General features: G+C 42.5%; 2 protein-coding genes and 1 long non-coding RNA gene across 4 annotated transcripts; 2 read left to right on the top strand and 1 right to left on the bottom strand.

Annotated features, from left to right (window-relative positions):
- Positions 1-4729: 4729 nt before the first annotated feature.
- On the top strand, positions 4730-8586 carry LOC144383557 (uncharacterized). Its single transcript, XR_013451000.1, has 2 exons — positions 4730-8231; positions 8371-8586. It is a non-coding gene; the product is annotated as an uncharacterized LOC144383557 (long non-coding RNA).
- Positions 8587-10614: 2028 nt separating this feature from the next.
- Positions 10615-15616, top strand: tuft1b (tuftelin 1b). The gene is made up of 12 exons (XM_078081531.1): positions 10615-10720; positions 10836-10911; positions 10998-11078; positions 11207-11281; positions 11431-11496; positions 11883-11972; positions 12952-13062; positions 13625-13848; positions 14035-14140; positions 14344-14427; positions 14580-14659; positions 14754-15616. Exons 4-12 carry the CDS (start codon positions 11252-11254, stop codon positions 14869-14871), a joined length of 909 nt encoding a protein of 302 aa, XP_077937657.1. The 5' UTR covers positions 10615-10720; positions 10836-10911; positions 10998-11078; positions 11207-11251; the 3' UTR covers positions 14872-15616.
- A 7-nt stretch (positions 15617-15623) lies between these two features.
- Positions 15624-18650, bottom strand: LOC120826685 (protein C1orf43). 2 transcript variants are annotated; one of them, XM_040189154.2, is made up of 7 exons: positions 17729-18650; positions 17522-17623; positions 17280-17430; positions 17148-17201; positions 16722-16888; positions 16564-16622; positions 15624-16346 (listed from the first exon to the last, which is right to left on the bottom strand). In XM_040189154.2, the coding sequence occupies exons 1-7, from the start codon at positions 17789-17791 to the stop codon at positions 16139-16141; spliced, it is 804 nt and encodes a 267-aa protein (XP_040045088.1). In that variant the 5' UTR covers positions 17792-18650; the 3' UTR covers positions 15624-16138. The 2 variants fall into 2 exon arrangements, with proteins under 2 accessions (XP_040045088.1, XP_040045089.1); XM_040189155.2 differs by having other exon boundaries at positions 17322-17430; positions 17729-18096.
- Positions 18651-18758: the final 108 nt, after the last annotated feature.

Below are 18758 nucleotides of genomic sequence, written 5' to 3'. Positions count from 1 at the left end.
CCTTTTCTTGGTGTTTGACGGAGTCTCTGTTTTTATAATAATACAATATTCAATGACAAATCGATATTTTTCTGCTGTGATGCCCGTCTTTCCATCTAACAGGGACACTAAGCGTCTAATTACACCCATGTTTGTAACTCAGAGCCATCAAGGATGGATCTTCTCTGGCGAGTGATAAAAACAACTGCTCTATTGGTGCTGTTGAAATACGTGATGTGCTAAACAGTGAGAATCACTGTCTGATTTTGTCATTTTGCGTGGTAAACTTCACGACATTCAAGTCTTTCGCCAGATAAGATGTACTTATGAAACCTTTGCACAGTGTACAAAGTAACAGAGGCCGCAGTTTTAATCTAGTGGTGCTGCGTGTTTTCTCTAAACGAGCGTGTGTCATACTTGCCAGTCCTGCCTAGTCTTTAAACCCCAATAGTTGTCTTAAACAATACAGACGCAGTATATTTCCTGCAGGTAATTGAATTTAATTGACACAGAGTGAATCCTTCTTTGTTTGGGTGTCACAGGACAAATATCTCCTAAAATAATGGAAGTGATGTCTGGAATCAAGACGTAAAACGTAATTCTATGAGATGAAACAGCGAGCGCTCTAGTATGCTCAAAGGTAACAGACTCTCATTCAACTTCATGCCACGCCTGTCTGAAACCATAAGTCAAGCAACAACAGGAAGCTACAGGCAAAGTTAAACCAACACGTGTCAGCTTGAATCTGTGCTCATAACTTATCAATGGATTACTGTCCATTGAATCTATTAAATAAAATCATCAAACATTGAAAACATTAAACATTTTTCCAATACCAAAGCGTTGTTTCGGGCACCACTTGTTTCTCAATGGTTTAATTTGTTATTCAATAAAGACATTAATCATTAGTCATTCTATCGGAGACCAGCAGGACGCTTTGTGCCCTCACAACATGCTTCAAGCCGCGTGCATTAGCCGCAGAGCAAAGGGAGTCCTTTGATGACAGAAAGTCGGGGAGACGTTGGAGTGTCGAAGTCTGATGTCTGATGGAGATAGACGGCAAATGGGGTCACTGTGGAAGAAGATCCGGCGGGTCACTGAAGACAAAATGCTGTTTTTCAGCGGCACTCAAACCAGATGTCTGACGGACGGAGACGTCGTCAACTCCTCTGAGGTCAGACACAGTTTATTTGAGTGCACCAGTCATTACCATCCATATATATCCCAGGATTAATAGGGTTTACTCATCTCAGTCTCTGCCTTTAATTTATACAATATATGACTGAGGGATACTTGCAATCAACAAAAAGCATTTTAGGCTTCTGGGCACCAATAAATGACCTATTCTGAATTCTATTCCATCGCTAGCTTTTTTAAATTAATTAATTACTACATTATAACATCATACACAATATCTGATAAGATATTAAGACCATATATGGTTCCATTTAAATCATCTCCAGCTTGACAATTTATTGTTTCAGTAGTTTCAGGTAGGCAGGCATTGGAATTTAATATAAATACAGGGAGAGAAACAAACAAATAAACAAACAAAAGCTATTATCCCATAATCTATAAATGACAGCTACACACTGGCCTCCGTTCAGCGTGCCACATGTATTCTATATGAACAGAGCGGATACATTAAAAGGATAAAAGAAACATTCTAAATGATTTAATCACAAAGATAAAAAAAGGTTTGGACATGCTTCTGCTTCCTACTTTTATGAATTTTCACTGGTTCCAAAAATACGTTTATGGTGACTCTGCCCCACTTGTTTAAGATAAGATAAGGTAAGATATTCCTTTATCAGTCCCACAAAGCAGTTTCTTGTTACTGCGCTCGTCTCCTGTATTCACAATGTTTGCAGCATAAGTAAGAGGAAGTGAAACTAAGAGAACAAATTAGTTCGGCCCCTTTGACATGAGAATTATGTGAGATGAAATGCGAATATTCTCACCAAACACATGACGACTGAACATTGTCTCATTGCGATGTTTTCATACGGTATGAATGTCATTTGGATTTCTCTGCGTCATACCAATACACCTATTTTCTTCGTCTTTGTCTTTACAACCTTATAAACCCAAGTGTGTTATGCTTCTGATTTTATTAATTGAACACTGTGACATCATTGAGTCATCGAATGCCTGAGGGTGTGGCTCAATCACACGAATGCTATTCAAAAGGCAATTATATTATTACCCTCTGACACTAAAAGTAATGCCATTGGATTCTGTGTCCTGAACCCAATGCCTCTTGAATGTAATCGAGTATTATAATAACTATATGAAATAGCAGGTTGGACCGCTTGATAACACAAACAGAACCACTTGTTGCACAAGTTGAACGTCACTTCTCGTTGACATTTCCCACAGTGACCGTTCATGTGTCACTGTTTACGTGCCACTTTCACTGGGACCTCTGTGTGCTTGTGTGGAGCCCGAAGGTCACTGTGTGCAACACAAAGGCTACGCGTCGTCGTGCTTGCTATGGAGGACAAAAAAATCACTTAAGTATAAAGAAATAAAGAAATGTAGGCAAACAGAAATTTAGAAATAAATATATGATATTTGTTTATGACCTGTTTGATTATCAACTTTGATTTATTTATGGGTACATTAATTTACTTTCCATATTCATTTCAGCATTTATGTACTTCTGTATTTATTTATTCATTTATTTACGCATTTATTTATTTATTCCTGTATTTATTTATACATTATTCATTTATTTATTTATACTTCCAAAGTCATTAGTCACTAAGTCATTTTTTGTCCTTCATATTGCCGGTTGATATCAAAATGAATTTGCCGAAACAAGTCAAATCTGAACCTCCTTCAGATGTTGTTACGGGTAAATTAATAATGATTTCATTCAGACATAAATAACTCTAATTAACTCTAAAGTACCAAGTATCTTAGTTAACTAAATAGAAATATCTTCTTATGATTGGCAGTCAAAGAATCTTTTTTTTTTTTCTTGTTTCACCAATCTCATGTGGTTGTGTAAAAGACTCTTTGACGTTTGATCCAGAAAACTCAGCTGAGCTGACGCTTTTATCCAAAGCGACTTACAATAAGTGCATTCAACCATAGGGTACAAACTCAGAAGAGCAAGAAACAAGAAAGTGCAATTTCCTCAAATAAGCCAATTTACAATTTGCTATAGATAGCGTTATAAGTACAATTTAAGTGCTACAATTTATTAGTCTATTAGTCGAGGTGGAGTCTGAAGAGGTGTGTCTTTAGTTTGCGGCGGAAGATGTGAAGGCTCTCTGCGGGCCTGGTGTCTTCAGACACCAACGTTTAATGTATCTTTAACAAAGTGGCATACATGTGAATTGTCAAATAAAAGGTGAAACTTGAAAGCACTTTTTATCGTGTTAGAACTAATTCACAGCCCTAAACCATTGAGTCACTGTGTGTTATTTAACAGCACATCGACACATGAATCAGCAGCAGGATGTTGGCATGAGGGAACAGATCCTCTGTTTATACACAATTGTGCCTCAAATGTTCAAAACCCATATTTGGCAGCTTGCGGCTCTGATGGTCTCTGGCCGTGCTCGGGGAGAGGGGGGGGTCCATTTCATTGGGCTGTAAATGAGTGTAAGTTATGACTAAGAACGGGACTTCAGTTCACGGCACACAGCAATGAAGAAAGCTGTAAACATAAACTTGGGACTTGTTTGCTTCAAAACACGGTTTCTGGGAAACATTATTGTGCGTGCTCCCGTAGCGTGTGAACACGCCGAGAAAGGCAACAATAACATGTTTATTGAAATAGCTCAGCTTGATTCGTGTGACCTTTTGCCAACTTTGGGGTTTACTTACATTGCGGCAGTAGAGAGATCCACTCTGAGCGTTGTTACGTTCCATGTTTTGCACTGCTCACATATCAACAAGAGGATAAACAACTATTAAATATCTACCAAACAAGTGCTGACACACCAAGTTATTCTCCCACTGGTTTTCCTGATAAAACAGCTGATGCATCTTTTTCCATATTGACTTTGGGCTTTTGAAAAACAAGAAACAAAGTTTTCTACACTTGCATCGTGTTGTGTAACAGGCGTAAACATGCTGGTTTTCTGGTGTCCTGAACAAACTGCACCGTGAGAGCAAGTTTACAAAGAGGGAAACATTCGATTTTAGATTGTGTCGTGGCTGCAGACTTGACGTTTCCAGACACACACACACACAGGAGCACGGACATGTTAGGACTGCGGCATCTGACCTTTGTTTGCACAGTTTTGTTTACACTGACTGTTCATTTAATATCATTAATCCCTCTCGCGTACCTCGCAGCACGCATTCCTCAGGGTGCTGCTACCTACTGGCACCGTGTACCAGACACATGAAGTCATCTTCAGCCACAGTTTTACGTATTGGTCACTTATTGTCTGACTAAATATTAGTATTATTATTGCATATTTGAATACAATAATAGGTATGATAGTTGAGCGTGGACACTCATTTACTCATGTATTTATTCATAAAAGCCTAGTTCCAGTTCAACTTTCACGCAGTTTGGATTCACCATCGAGGAAACAAATGTTCCCTTTTTCTTCATGCATTCATTTTCCTCTGTAGTCCTGCAGGGGCGGCTAAGAACCATGCGCCTGCTTGTCCCTCCCCCCCCCCGCGGCTCACCCACAATAGAACAATCTGGAGGGAGGAAAAAAGGGTTGGGCCGCTGGTGGAGCCTCACCCAGCCATGTAAGGCAAGACGGCTTCCCACACTCTCACTCCCACAGTGACGGATCACAGCTGCCTGAACATCATCGGAACGAGTCCCCGACAGCTTCGTCTGCCCAGGTAGATACCACAGGGACAGAGAGGAGGGCTTTCATTTGGGTTCCTGCGCGGTGATGGGGGGGATGGTACCTGCGGGTGTAGTTTGTTCTGCTTCACTATGTGGTTTGCTTTAATCATTCCTCTGGGTGTTCACTGTGTACTTACTTGACTAAAGATAAAGGGCTGGTTTGCCACACGCAGATTAAATCCCTCTAAAGAGAAATACTTAAAAATATCAGACACAAAAGAGACATTACTTCATCTTTATTGATTATTTAAACATTTTGGACCTTGTCTTGGGTCATCACAATGAGCGGGTTCCTGTCCTTTACATTTTATTTGACACAAACACAGAATGCAACCGTTACCTTTGACTCTGTCAAGACGAAGGCCGTCTTTAAAAGTTTTTTAGAGACACTTCCCATTCATAAGTTAGTAAGTAAGTGTGAGTGACTCAGTTGTGTTGAATGGTGACACATACTGTTGCTATTAATGAGAAGAGAAGAGGTCCTAATCATATTGTGTGATGGATCAGGGCGGGACTCTCAGCTACTTACCATTTGAACTCTTTTATGGCTTATTTTCTCAATCGCAATGTTGTTTGGTTGTTTGACTAAAAGATGGACGGACTTCACGCTCCGCTGTGATCTTTGTTGGCACTTGGGAAAGGAATGCAGATACTGATGTCGGTGCACAAAAGGATCCAGCCCTTTCGACTTTCTAAGCTGGTTAGAAAGATTTATGCGATAGATTTATGGCGATGTTGTGTGTTCATTGTGTGTTCTCCGCTCAGCCTGTAGTTCAGCTGAGCACAACAATTCTCTCTTCTTTTTAGAGGAGCTTGTGGCTCAATAAGTGGAATTGGATGGCCGTGTATTGATTGTGGGAGGCTACTGACTGGTATGAGGAGGCTCTTGTAGCCCTGACGCAGAGGCAAAGCAGTGGCGCTCCCTCTCACATGAGTGACAAAATGAGGCTTTGGAGTTTTAAGAAATAATTATGTGCGTTTTTGACCATTTTGGACCTTTTAATGACAAATTAAAAAAAAGGTTCAAGAAACCTTCGAAATGACAATAAAAAGAGTTAAAAAATGTATTTATTGCAGCATTAATGCACTTGACTTATAATTTATATATCTTCATAGTAGTAAAAATGTGCAGATATTGCCCTGCTCTGTTCTGCTACTCTGTTACGTCAGAGAACAAAAAGAGCTTCTGAGGGGCAATAAAACAACCGTAATGGAACCAGACCTCAGTTAATGATGTTGATATCACTGTTAATCTAGAGATTGATATGGAATGAGCTGATAAGTGCATGTGCTACTTGTGTCCTATAAGAGATACGGAAAACACAGCCAGGGATACAATTTAACCATCGCAGATTTTGTTTTAATGGTTTTTCTAAATTCAGAAATGACAAACAAGTGGAAATGTAGAATTTCCTGAGAAACATGGACCAACCTAGCGAATTAGTACAAAGTGTACGATTTATTCAGCATAACGAAAACACCCTCATATTCTTCATCCCACATATTTTCTGACGCACGTCTGTTTTTCTTGTCAATACATGAATATAGGAACTGCCAAGTCATGACTTTACAGTCAACAGTTGCTGTTAATTGTCGGACAGGTCAGGACCACTAAAGCACGCGCTGATTAAATGTAACATGGTTACATCCGCAGGCCAATAGACCACAATGACACCTCATAAGTACCTTTCGAAAAAGCAGTTTCCTATAAACACTCTCTCTTCCATCTTTATCGGTTTGAACTGCAATATTTTAGACTGGAATAAAAATGAAATAATGCTAAAGACCTGTTTTTGTGAAATGTGGTCGTGTAATGAGCGGATCTTCCTCACAATATGATCTTATACATAACGTTACTTACACTGTAACAAATTACTGTAAATTTACGGTGCATTTCTAACGGTATCTTACAGTATGTCATAATAACTGTAACATACAGTTAAATTTCCATTCCTTTCTTTTAAATTAACGGCCAATGTCATGAATAAACAGTTAAAGCTGTCAATTTACAATAATAGCAGACTACCGTAATTCAACTGCATGTTACATATATTTCACGAAGTGGTGGAAATACACATACAAGTGCAGTGAATCACAATCCATCTAAATCTTTTGCAGGTTAATGTATGGAAGCCCATGTCAGCCACTGAAAAACAGGTGCTGTAAGTCATCATAATGAGATGACTTTGACTTACAGGACATTACAATACATGCAGCTGTCACTTTTATCCAAAACGCCCATGGTTTGACATAATTTTATGTGGAGTAATCGGGGGTAGGTGTCTTGCTCAGGGACACTTCGACACAGGGAGCAGCCAGGATTCAAACCACCAACCTCCGTACTAACGCCCACCTCGACCGCTAAGAACCTCGGCGTCACACTCGACAGCCAACTCTCCCTGACTCCCAACATTGCCGCGACAACGCAATCCTGTAGATACACGCTCTACAATATCAGGAGAATACGTCCCCTTCTCACTCAGAAGGCAGCGCAGGTACTGATTCAGGCTCTTGTCATCTCCCGCCTGGACTACTGCAACTCCCTCCTGGCTGGTCTCCCTGCCACCGCCATTCAACCTCTGCAGCTCATTCAGAATGCAGCAGCTCGACTGGTCTTCAACCTTCCGAAATTCTCCCACACTACTCCACTCCTCCGCTCTCTTCACTGGCTACCGGTGGCTGCCCGCATCCAGTTCAAAACATTGGTGCTCACGTACCATGCTGTGAATGGATCGGGTCCAGCTTACATCCAGGACATGGTCAAACCCTACATCCCAACCCGCACTCTCCGCTCTGCATCTGCAAAACTACTCGTCCCTCCCTCACTGACAGCAAAACACTCGACTAGATCTCGACTCTTCGCTGTCCTTGCGCCGAAATGGTGGAACGCGCTCTCTGAAGACATCAGGACCGCAGAGAGCCTTCACATCTTCCGCCGCAAACTAAAGACACACCTCTTCAGACTCTACCTCGACTAAAGACTAACAAATTGTAGCACTTAAATTGTACTTGTAACGTCACTCATCTATAGCAAATTGTAAATTGGCTTATTTGAGGAAATTGCACTTTCTTGTTTCTTGTTCTCCTGAGTTTGTACCCTATGGTTGAATGCACTTATTGTACGTCGCTTTGGATAAAAGCGTCCGCTAAATGACATGTAATGTAATGTAATGTAACCTTGTGCTGCACAGCACACCTCCCTATCCCATGCGCCGCCTTCGCTGTCGTTTCATTGGCCGGAATGTAAAGATTATAAATATTTGTATTATTCAACGATTTCATTACCTAAAAGTGATTTGAGTGTCAATCGTGACCGACTGCTCCTGAACGTCACGTCAGGCGCGTAATCTCAGTTCATCCAGAACACCTGTGCAGTTCAACATCGGAGGAGTTTCTCATTGCCTCGTCTCTCCAAGTAACGTCGGTAAGTGTTATTTGCCTAGCATGATTAACATTCTCTTTCATTCTCTTTCCTTACATCTTGTTGTCTTCCTCAACTTTGTAATTTTAATATTTTATCAATGACAGTGTTTCTAAATATTTGATTTGGGTTTGTTTTACAGAGGCACTGGATTAAGGACGCCAACCGTTTGCTGCGGTCAATTTAAAGTGTTCCATAGCGTATTGTTGCAGTTAGTTTACCTTGTTCCTAATGATTTTATGATTCATTGTTTTATTATTGTATACATGTGGCATATGTTATATTTTGATCTTGGTTACAAATGCTGAACATTTTTGTCTTAAAGACATCTAATAAACTCCAACCACTATGACCGAAATTAGTTTGGTTGTCTTTCTTTAATTTGTGGGGAATTAGATGCAAAAGTATACGGTTCTAAGTTAACGGTAACATTCTGGTATTTATAACAAAAAAACAGTAATCGTATGGTAAGAAACTGTAATCCAATATACGACAACATACTGTAAAGTACGGTAGGGCACTGTAGATGAAACAGTAAGTTACCAGCGTCGACTGCCAGTAAATTGCAGTTAATTCACAGTAAAATTTGTTCCAAGTTTACGGTAACATACAGTAATCCATTTTACGGTAACATAGCGTAAAAACCATTTACTGTATTATACCGTAAAATAACGGTAAATTCCTGACGTCCTTGCTGCCAGTAAAATACCTTTAATTTACGGTGAAATTTTTTAGAGTGTAACTGTACTCTGTAGTTTCCAATATTTCTTTTGTTCTTACTAAAACACGCTGCGGTCGCTGTTTTCACCCAGGATTTTGTCAGTAGCCTTCAGCACGTGAAAAGCACAAAAGAGGTTGGGCCCAGTAAGCGATGCATTTGCATTCAAGGAACCAGAACATGCTTGTGATTTGCTTACAAGGTACATTCTATGTGCAGTAACCACCTCCCAGTGCGTGTCTGAGGGAAGCCCTCAGGCCGTCGCTCCCTTTGATCACAGAACGAGATGCCTGTCACTCAGTCGACTGATGGTTTGCAAACGTTGCAATTACACACAGAGATCTGTCGTTCAAGGTGCAAAGGAAAGTCGCTGGCCACGTAACCCAACGTGTTAGCCACACATAACGTACCGGGTCGCTCCTCTTTTTGTCCTCAAGGCACACGTTTGTGTCGGCATGACTTATGGGAGGTATGTTCACGCAGACATACAATGCATTTTGTTCATAACGAACAAAGACAGTTAGAAGCAACAGCGGCATTGTGTGATTGATGAATTGCCAAATGTTTTGAACATTCTTATCCAGGTGTCAATTCTGAAGTTATTAATGCAGCACTTCCTTCTCACGGAAAGGTATGAGGTATGCATTTCAATGCCTCTGTATCATTCCAGCACTAAAATCACAGGTGTCGTTCTCACGGGGGAAATTACAGGTGCAAAAAGCTGCTCTACTACTGTGCACTGTGTGAACACTGTGTGCACTTTGCTTTACAACAATTCTGGGGCACATCGACTAAACACGACAACCTTAAAACATGTTACAGAGCAAGTACTTCTAGGGAGCAACTAATAGCACAGGTGAAATTGATGAAAGAAAGAAGATTAATGCGATGTCCTCTGGCTGGATTTAAGACAGCGAGGCAGCGTTTGTTTCTCTTGTTTCACACACCTTGGAAGGGAAGCACCTGTGTGGGCAAACATAAATAAAGCAAAGCCAGTCCTGGAAAACACATTTTTGTGAGGAAGACTTCAGTTTGCACCAATGTGACACAAGTTGGAGTTCTGGCTAACAGATAATGTGCCATTTGATCTGCTTGCCATCTCATTTGCTCTGTGGCTGACGTCCATAGTTTTAATTAAGGCCACTGATGTTGATGACAGCACCTACCACAAAATCAAATAGCCTCAAACTATGTGTACTGTGGTTCTGCAATGACTAATGATATCCATTCATTCTCCACCTTGTGCACTGTAGAGATGAGGCACTCAACGCCTGCAGTGAGTTCCATATAACCTCCACATACATGCGTGCATAAATACAAACAAGCACAGCACACCTTAAAAGGGCCGGGACTAAGCCAGATTTAGTCTCATGACTCACGCCTGAACCCTTTGATACCTGTGCTGCTGCCTTTAATTGAACGTTTCTGCAAGTCGGAATTCTTAAAGAAATTCTTAAATTACACTGAAAATGTTATTCTATTTCAAATCCTTTAACGTGTTTTTTATGTTTTTCAATAGAACAAATGCACATAAACTAGTGAGCATGTTGTTGCTATTTTATATGAATGCTTTGTTTTTTTAAGTGAAGTTGAAGCATGTCCGAGACAATTCTCACATGATCTGTTTTTAGTTGAAATTAGAGTGACTCAGCAGTGACTCAGCAGTGTTTGTTTTTACACTTCCAGCGAGCAGACTGGACCGTTTGGTCGTAACCGCCACATTTACCCCGCAGGACGCTGTGTCGGTCGCTGTAGGCTCTGAAGAGGAACTTCAGTATGAGGAAGTTTTATTTTTGACCCCCCCCCCCCCTCCCCTCTCTCTTCATTGGTTGCTTTGCTCAAAATCCCCGCAGCTCTAACCATTAATCTAGTTTTTGTTTTGCCCTCAGCTTTCATTTCAGGTGCGATGCCGGCGGCTTAGACTCACTCTACAAGAGCGGGACCCGTCGGGCTGCACCTCGCCAGGTGCAAAGTCAAAGTCAATAAAGGCCGTGCGGTTGTGTTGTTTAATGAATGAACCGAAAACCTTTTTTTTTTTTTACTGAATGTAGGAGAGCGGCATTACTGCACAGCTGCCACAGAAACCAGAGGAGCAGGAGGAAACACTTATCCCTCCCACTGACGTCATTAAGGTGAGCTTGTTTCTTTAGTCGCATGTGCGAGGCGATGCCCACCTCTGTGCGCTTATTCCTTAAGCCTTTGTGTACTTGCTGGTACTTGCCCGTCCCATCCGAACCACTGCTGTCGTTGTGCTTTTCAGGTTTACCTCGAGGCCCGTCCAGAGGACGCGGACAGTGTCAAAGTGATGACGGACGAGGTGACGCATATTCAGGAGGTCAGTGTGCAACCGGAGCGTGGGTTTCCCACGTTACCGTGTGTGTGTGTGTGTGTGTGTGTGTGTGTGTGTGTGTGTGTGTGTGTGTGTTTGGGTTGAATAAGGGGAAGGGCATAGAACAACTTTTGTTTTGTGTTTGTGTTTTTTAGGTGAGGTACTGTCTGAAGACGCTGAGAGAACAGATGGCTTCCAGGCAGAACACTAAAAACAACAAGGTACGCATCCACTGCATCAAGCACAAAGATGCATTAAACATAGAGATGCATTGAGGAATCTCGTAACAATTCATAATTTATCATAATTGTTTGGGTTATGAACAGAAGCAAAAATTCCGGTCAATGTCTCGTCAAAGTCGTGGACGGGAATGAAAGTGAAGGTATAACCGGTGCTCTCAGAGTGGGGAAATCTTAATGGTTGTTTTTTGTCTGTGTGCTCCAGTACACTTGAGACAATATCTCTGAAGTCTCTCCTGACAGTTTGGCTATTTGTTGTTTTCGTTGATCACATATCTGTCTGAATCACACCCCTTGTTGTAGATTGTGCCAGTAAAACGATAAATACAGGCCGATCTAAACTAACAAACCGCTGCTCTCCTCTTCAGCATCCAGCCAATGGCTTCAGAGTCAACCTGTCCAGCAGCCAACCAGCTGTCACCAATGGCAACACTTTTCTCAGGGAATCAGACGCCCAGGTGAGCTAAAAACAAAAACAGGCGGATGTTTGTGCAGCTTGATTTTGTGATCTGATTATTATCAGTTTACAGCAGAAACCAATCTCAGCTGAAACTGCTATGGATGCTTTCAAAAACAGGCACAACATTTATAAAGGAACGATGTCTGACATTCCAGCTGTTTCCCACTCCAACTGCCTGCTGCTCGGGTCATAGTCTGTGAAGATGATAACAAATCTTAGCACACACACACACACACACGCACACATAGTAGTGTCAGAGCAGGAGGTGTTGTGGGTATTGTCGTGCGAGCAAAACAAGGACTAGACTTTGTCCTGCAGTTTAACGTGCACGGACCTATATCAGGCAGTTTAACAACAACATGAAAAAGGCGCTTAATACAAGATGCGCTCGAATTATATAGTCTAAGAGCATTTGGGATTGGTTAAGATGGAGGCGGCTCCTGCTTAGAACCCTCGGAGAGCCCCATTGGAGCACAGATGATCATCCAGATGATTTGCATATAGGTATGAGCATGTAATTCTTAGGAAGGGGAACTGGTGTTTCCTGTTAAACTTCATTTGACCCAGATGTGCGTGCATCTTTTTGCAACATGTTCGTGTGCTGGTGTTGTGACTTGAAATACATGTTGTTCCTGCAATCCGGCCTTTAAGCAGCCTTCAGCTATTATTACTATGCATTTATAGTTCAAGTGTAATTTCATTCGAGCGTAAGCGTGCATGTTTATATTTTAATACTCAACACTATCCATACCCAGTAACCTCTGTGTGTGGTATGTGGGGGGGGGGGGCTGTCTCTGCACAAGTGAATGCTTCCAGCTTCTTGTCTAAATCCCTTGTGTTACCTCCGGCTTGGACAAACAGCCTTTTACACACCGCTCTTATCTGTCTGTGAGCACCAGCCTCGCCTGCGGGTTTTAAATAGTTTTGCCGGATTAAGCCTGATCAAAGCGCGTCACTTTCTGTCGGCCTAAACGCAGGGCGGAGATGATCCGGAGGACAGTGCGAAGCTCAGGGAGGCGACCAGGCGTTTGTACGCTCAGCTGAAGGAGATGGAGACGAGGCACGCGGAGGAGAAGGGGCGACTGCAGGTCCGTCTCGCCAGACGAGTAACATGACACGACTTCCTGTGTGCGGCTGTGACTCACTCTGCTGCTGTCCTGTTCCTTTAATCGCCCTCATTATCTGTGGAACCCTCACCCTGTGATAACCTACTGTTTGTGTATTTGCTCTACGGCACAGCCATCCGCCATGTAGGGAAACAGCCTGACCACAGTACAATCCCTCTGCCCTTGTACTAAACACCAAAACAGTTATGTTGATACAACAGGCGGAGACCTTAAGTCTCCTTCATTGCAAGTCATCAGCGAATATGTTTAGGTTGTGATTCAGACAAGTTCAGAGCAAATACTTAGGACTTAAGAAGGTCAGAACCGATTTCACAAGCCGGTTTAAGGATAATGGACTCACTCATTTTGAGTATAACCTCCAAATAAAGTCGTTTACATAATCTGGATAATTGTATAGGTCTAATCAGCCACAGCGATGGAAAACAGTAATTGTTTATGTGCGCAGAGCCTTTAACATGGCACCCACCACTACCTTACCACACGGAAACCCAAACAAGCTCTCACTCTGTGCCTCCCCTCACAGGCCGAGTCACGCGAGTTCGGCGTTCGTCTGGCCAGGCAGACTGAGCAGCTGCAGACGGTGGAAAAGCTGTCGGAGGAGAGGGGTCAGCAGGTGGAGGAGCTGCAGAGGCTGCTGGGAAGCATGGCGATCGAGAGTCGCAAACTCCAAGACCAGATGGCGGCAGGGGAGGAAGAGCTGCTGCAGCTCAAAGCAGACAAGGAGGAAAGGGAGGAGGATGAGCAGAGGTGACAAAGAAGAATCATTGGTACAAATAAAGTAATTAGGAAATTGGTGTCGAATCAACAATTTGCTAGCCTGGGTTTAAAATACAAATCATGTGATCTAACATGACAGCCACTCGACAAAAACATGTATGCCGTTATCCATTTGCTATTGGTTTGGCAGAGTTCTCTCATATTCTGTGTTTGCAGGTGTGAGGAGCTGAATAAGGAGGTGGCCGTTCTGAAGGAAAAGATTCATCACCTTGATGACATGTTAAAGTGTCAGCAGAGGAAAGTCCGTCACATGATCGAACAGGTATTTGTGCACACTGCACACAAAGATATTATCAACGAGATTTGGATTTTGAGGAGGCGGACACATAAAGCGTATTTGATGTGCAGGAGTGGAGTCAAGAAGAAACATGTGGCGAAAACAAAAAAAACTCGTCATCATTTGCTGCCTCTGGTTTCTCCTGAGTGTTTGACGTGGTTTGTCTGTTTGCTTTGTTCACGGTGCAGCTGCAGAACTCCCGGACTGTCATCCAAGAGAGGGATCGATCCATAAGGGATCTGGAGGAGAGGGTGTTTCTCCTGGAGGGCGAGGTTAGGAGCCTCGTAGTTAGGATCTGAATTCGTTTTTCCGACCAATTAAAAGACAGTTCTTCTGCATGTGAAGCATTCGTTCTTCTGCTTTGTGATGGCAGTGGAGCTTCTTTGCACACAATTGAACATCTTCAACCCCCTCGTGTCTGCAGAACCGAGAAATGCACGCCCACCTGCAGTACTTCCGAGAATGCCAGGAGTCCACTGAGGAGAAGCCAGAGGTGGTTTACAGGTGACCTGCTTGTTTTCCTATGTACATTAAGAACACTGAATTCCTTCTTGTCTGAACTTAAAACATTTGACTCCTTCTCCTCCGTTCTGCGTAGTAAAACACTCACACTGACGACGCAGACCAACAAGGCCCTCCCGTTCATCAAAATCATCGAGGTCAAGTCTGAACCGAGCCTCGATCAATGGAACAACCAGTTGGAAAATACAGTGTAAATATATATAAGTGTGTCACATGGCTTAACAGACCTCATAGCGAGGAAGATCTTTACTGATCTTTACGAAGACACAGGTCGATGCGCTATGTGCTTTCTCAGCAGGTCGTAACAATGCAGTGGCAGGAGCAAGAGTTCAGTCAATTTGGCGGTTTATTTTTAGCCACCTCTCTCCTCCACCACTTCTTCTCGTGCAGTAATGACATGTTTGCAAAGCTCCATGTAAAAGGGGGCTTGAGATGGAAACAGCGGTTATTATGTTTGTATGTACATATAGAAAAATGTATAAATAGTCCACTACAGCTTATTGACCACATTCTGAAGCAGCGGCAGGGTCGGGGGGGTCGGATTCCTCAGTGCTTTGCACCACATTGCTAACGGCAGGCAGGCAGTTGGCAACGTCAGCATTGAAATACGAGCCAAACTAAATGTTAAACTTATTTTATTTTACACTAGATTGAGTTAAATATAATTATAGAGATTATGCTATTTTATGTATTAGAATGTGGAACTTTATTTTAGCTATGCTAGCTAATACTTCAAGGATATACATATTTAGAAAGTGAGTACCCTTTTACTGTGAATACTGTAAATAGTTTGGTCTGTTATTTCTTTGAAGACAAACACATTTTAATTAAATATGATGAAATACCTGGATTATCTGATTCAATTGTATATGTGATGTTGCATCTTTACTGGGTAACCTTGTACTGCCTCCTAGTGGAGATATTAAAGACACTGCCGATGAAGAAGTGTGTTGCAAAGCTTTTATCTCCAACCACGAAAGAGTTTAACCTCATATAAAGACAAATAAGTTAAATAAGTTATGATGGTCTGTATAAATATCTTACATTTGAACAAACAACCCTGGTTTACATTTGGACTTGGAAAAACAAATCCAGGTGACTTGCCATTAACTTTTCTTTTTTTCCAAAAATGACAATGCAAACTGAGCCACGTGGCTACAATCATATTTGTCCGTTGAACATGAGCATTAGTTCCAAGATACAAACAAAAACCTTCGGCGAGAAAAATTACTTCTACCAGTTGTTATATAATGAGATGCACATATCTGATTCTCTGAAATTACACGGAAAATAGTGTCATTTGGTTGCAGGAGAAGTCCTCCCAAATCAATTAGTGGGCGAATTTTAAAGCTCAACATTAAAAAAGTTACAACGTGTCATGTTTTCCAGCAGACTGTGTATCCGTTCAGAGGAACATTTTGCAGACAGTCCGTCCGTCCGTCCGTCCGGGGAACACATCTCTCACAGGGTGCTCTCCAACGTGTTGTATTTGTCTTTAAAACTTTTGAGCTCCAAAAAGTGTTTGGGCCTCTTGCTGCGCTGTCCGGTGGAGGGCAGGTAGGTGACCTGGATGGTGGAAGGACTGCTCCGGACGGGGGAGCCCGTCAGGTCCTTCGCTGCAGACTGGTGGTGCTGGTCCAGACTGGTGGTGCTGGAATATGCTTTTACCCTGAGGGAGAGCAGAACAAAGTATGCAGAACTCCACAAATGTACTAATACTAGCACACGTAATATTGTTCATGGATATCTCATGAAGCAGGAGTGAAAAGAGTAGTAGAAACAATAACATGTGAACGCACGTTAATTGTTTCCACGAAGCCATGCTTTGCCCACAATGTTTAAAAAACTAACAGTTTCAAGTGTGGACCAAGCGGAGCGACACTTACACATCGGCCAGTTCGTCGAGAGCTCGCTGGTATTCGAGAAACTCCACTTCCCCAAACACCTGAAAGAACCAGCGGAGGTCAAATCAGTGATACGCTGCAAGGCAACTTTTAAACCCACTTTATTTTATTTTCAGCACCCGTCAGTCACACACACACACCCCGGTTCCATGGCGAGCGCTGTCGTAGCCTTCGAGCAAACGGTCAATGAGCGGGCTGCGGCTGCTCTTGATCAGCGAGTGGGAGTTGCGCAGCTCCATCAGCCAGTTCCTGAAGCTGCGTCCAGTAAACGCGCTGGGAGAGCGGCTTATTTCCTGCAGAGGAATCCCTGAGGGCCAAACAGGAGGGAACCAAAAGCAAAGGTTAGAAAAGACGAAGCTCCCCATGAGATGATCGGGTCAAGAACCAATGACTAGCTGATTAGAAGAACTGCTGCTTCCCAGGAGAGGTAACATTGTAGGTGATTGTGGAAGAGAATAACCTGTAATGCGTGTGAGAGGAATATATTCAGTGTATGTGATGAGGCGATGATGAAAAAAACATCATGCGCGTCCAGAGTCGAGATGCCCGAGCCGCACGTCTCTCACCTGAGTCACGGATGGCATCCAGAGCTTTCATTCTGTACAGGTAGTTGTAGCAACCTGTGAAATACAAATATTTGTTTTATATGCGTGCAACAAAATCTCCAGACATAACTTGACATTATGCAGCTGACTTGCATAATTCAGGTGGCAGTTGATGAGCTGAATGAGGCGACTGACTGATCTGGGATTCGGGCCTCAGCCTGTCGTCTTCCTCGGACAGGAGACGAGGTTCGAAGCGGATCTCGTGGACCTTGGACAGCATGGAGTCAATCTCCTCCCTCAAACCCTGAATCAGTTCACACGGACAAAACACCGACACGTCAACTCCGGCTCCGTAGGAGCCATTCAACGCGCTTTTGGCAACACAAACCCTGTACCTTGGGCGCGTTGTGGCCGATGGGTGCATGGGGTCCTCGGCGGGATCTCATCGCGAAACGCATGATTTGCCTTTTGACGAAGATAAACAGCAGCACGAACACCTGCACACAGAACGGGACAGGGTTACTACACGTCGGCCATCCTCTTCCTCATCATCTCCGCACTAGTTTACGGGCAGCTGAAGACAGAGACGTGACGTCACTTACCAAGCTTCCATAGGCCATAACCAGAACAACATTAACCCCAGACAACGGCGGCGATTCTGCCATGTTATGCGTCCGCGTTGCACTTTGTCCACAGGTCGATCGCGTAAGCTAGGACGTTGTGTTACTAACGTTACATTAGCTTGGCAGCTAACACTCGGTTGTCCATCTTCAAAATAATGGCCACTGCTGCACAGGCAATAAATTGTTTGTCGGCTTTGGAGGGATGATTTTATAGAAGGATCTATGACGCAACATTACTGATACTCATCTATGTGTCCGGCGACATCCTGAATGAAGTAAGAAGTGTAACGTTTGCTCGTGCTAGCTGGGATCGGTGAGCGCGACAGCGTCTTGCGACACTTTGCGACACTTTAGACATTACCGTAATAACGGGGTAACAGGGCCAGTTAGGTCTAATAACATGAATATTATTGGGCTAATTGTTGTGCATTAAAACATCCATTTGCTACAGGTTAGCCGCAGTTGGATTCATATATATTACATTATTATCATATTATTAATAACTACAGTAGTAGTAGTCGTTGTATTAGCAGTAGAAGGGGTAACAAATCCCAAACTATTTAATCTATGATTATTCTGTGTATATTACTTACATCACAATAATCTATATTATGTATGATAAAAAGATAGTGAGTGTATATAAAAAACACTTTAATTTGTTCTAGAGTGTATTAATTATGCATGCCTGTCCCTCACATAAATAAGTGACTACCATGAAGGGTCTCTCTCGAAGGATTTAAAAGTTGCACAATCGGACACATTAAAAAAAGTATTTTTGTAAGTTGTATTATGTGATACGTAGTGTGTGCAACTTTGGGTTGTCATTTCTGCGCTTTGTTTTAAATGCATTTTATTTTTCCTATTATGTATTACTTTGCAGACGTTTTCATACCTCGTAATCTTTCTCTTGATCTTGCATGTGAAACCTGAGTCGCTCTGAATATTTTCAACAAGTTCATATCGTCAAGTTCACGGCTCTCACCAAAATTGTAAACATATCATTACTATA

Source organism: Gasterosteus aculeatus, chromosome 10, assembly GCF_964276395.1.
Source record: "Gasterosteus aculeatus chromosome 10, fGasAcu3.hap1.1, whole genome shotgun sequence".
In the NCBI taxonomy this organism is placed as follows: domain Eukaryota; kingdom Metazoa; phylum Chordata; class Actinopteri; order Perciformes; family Gasterosteidae; genus Gasterosteus; species Gasterosteus aculeatus.
The sequence above is the reverse complement of the archived record's forward strand: the minus strand, read 5'-3'. Positions and strand labels throughout refer to the sequence as shown.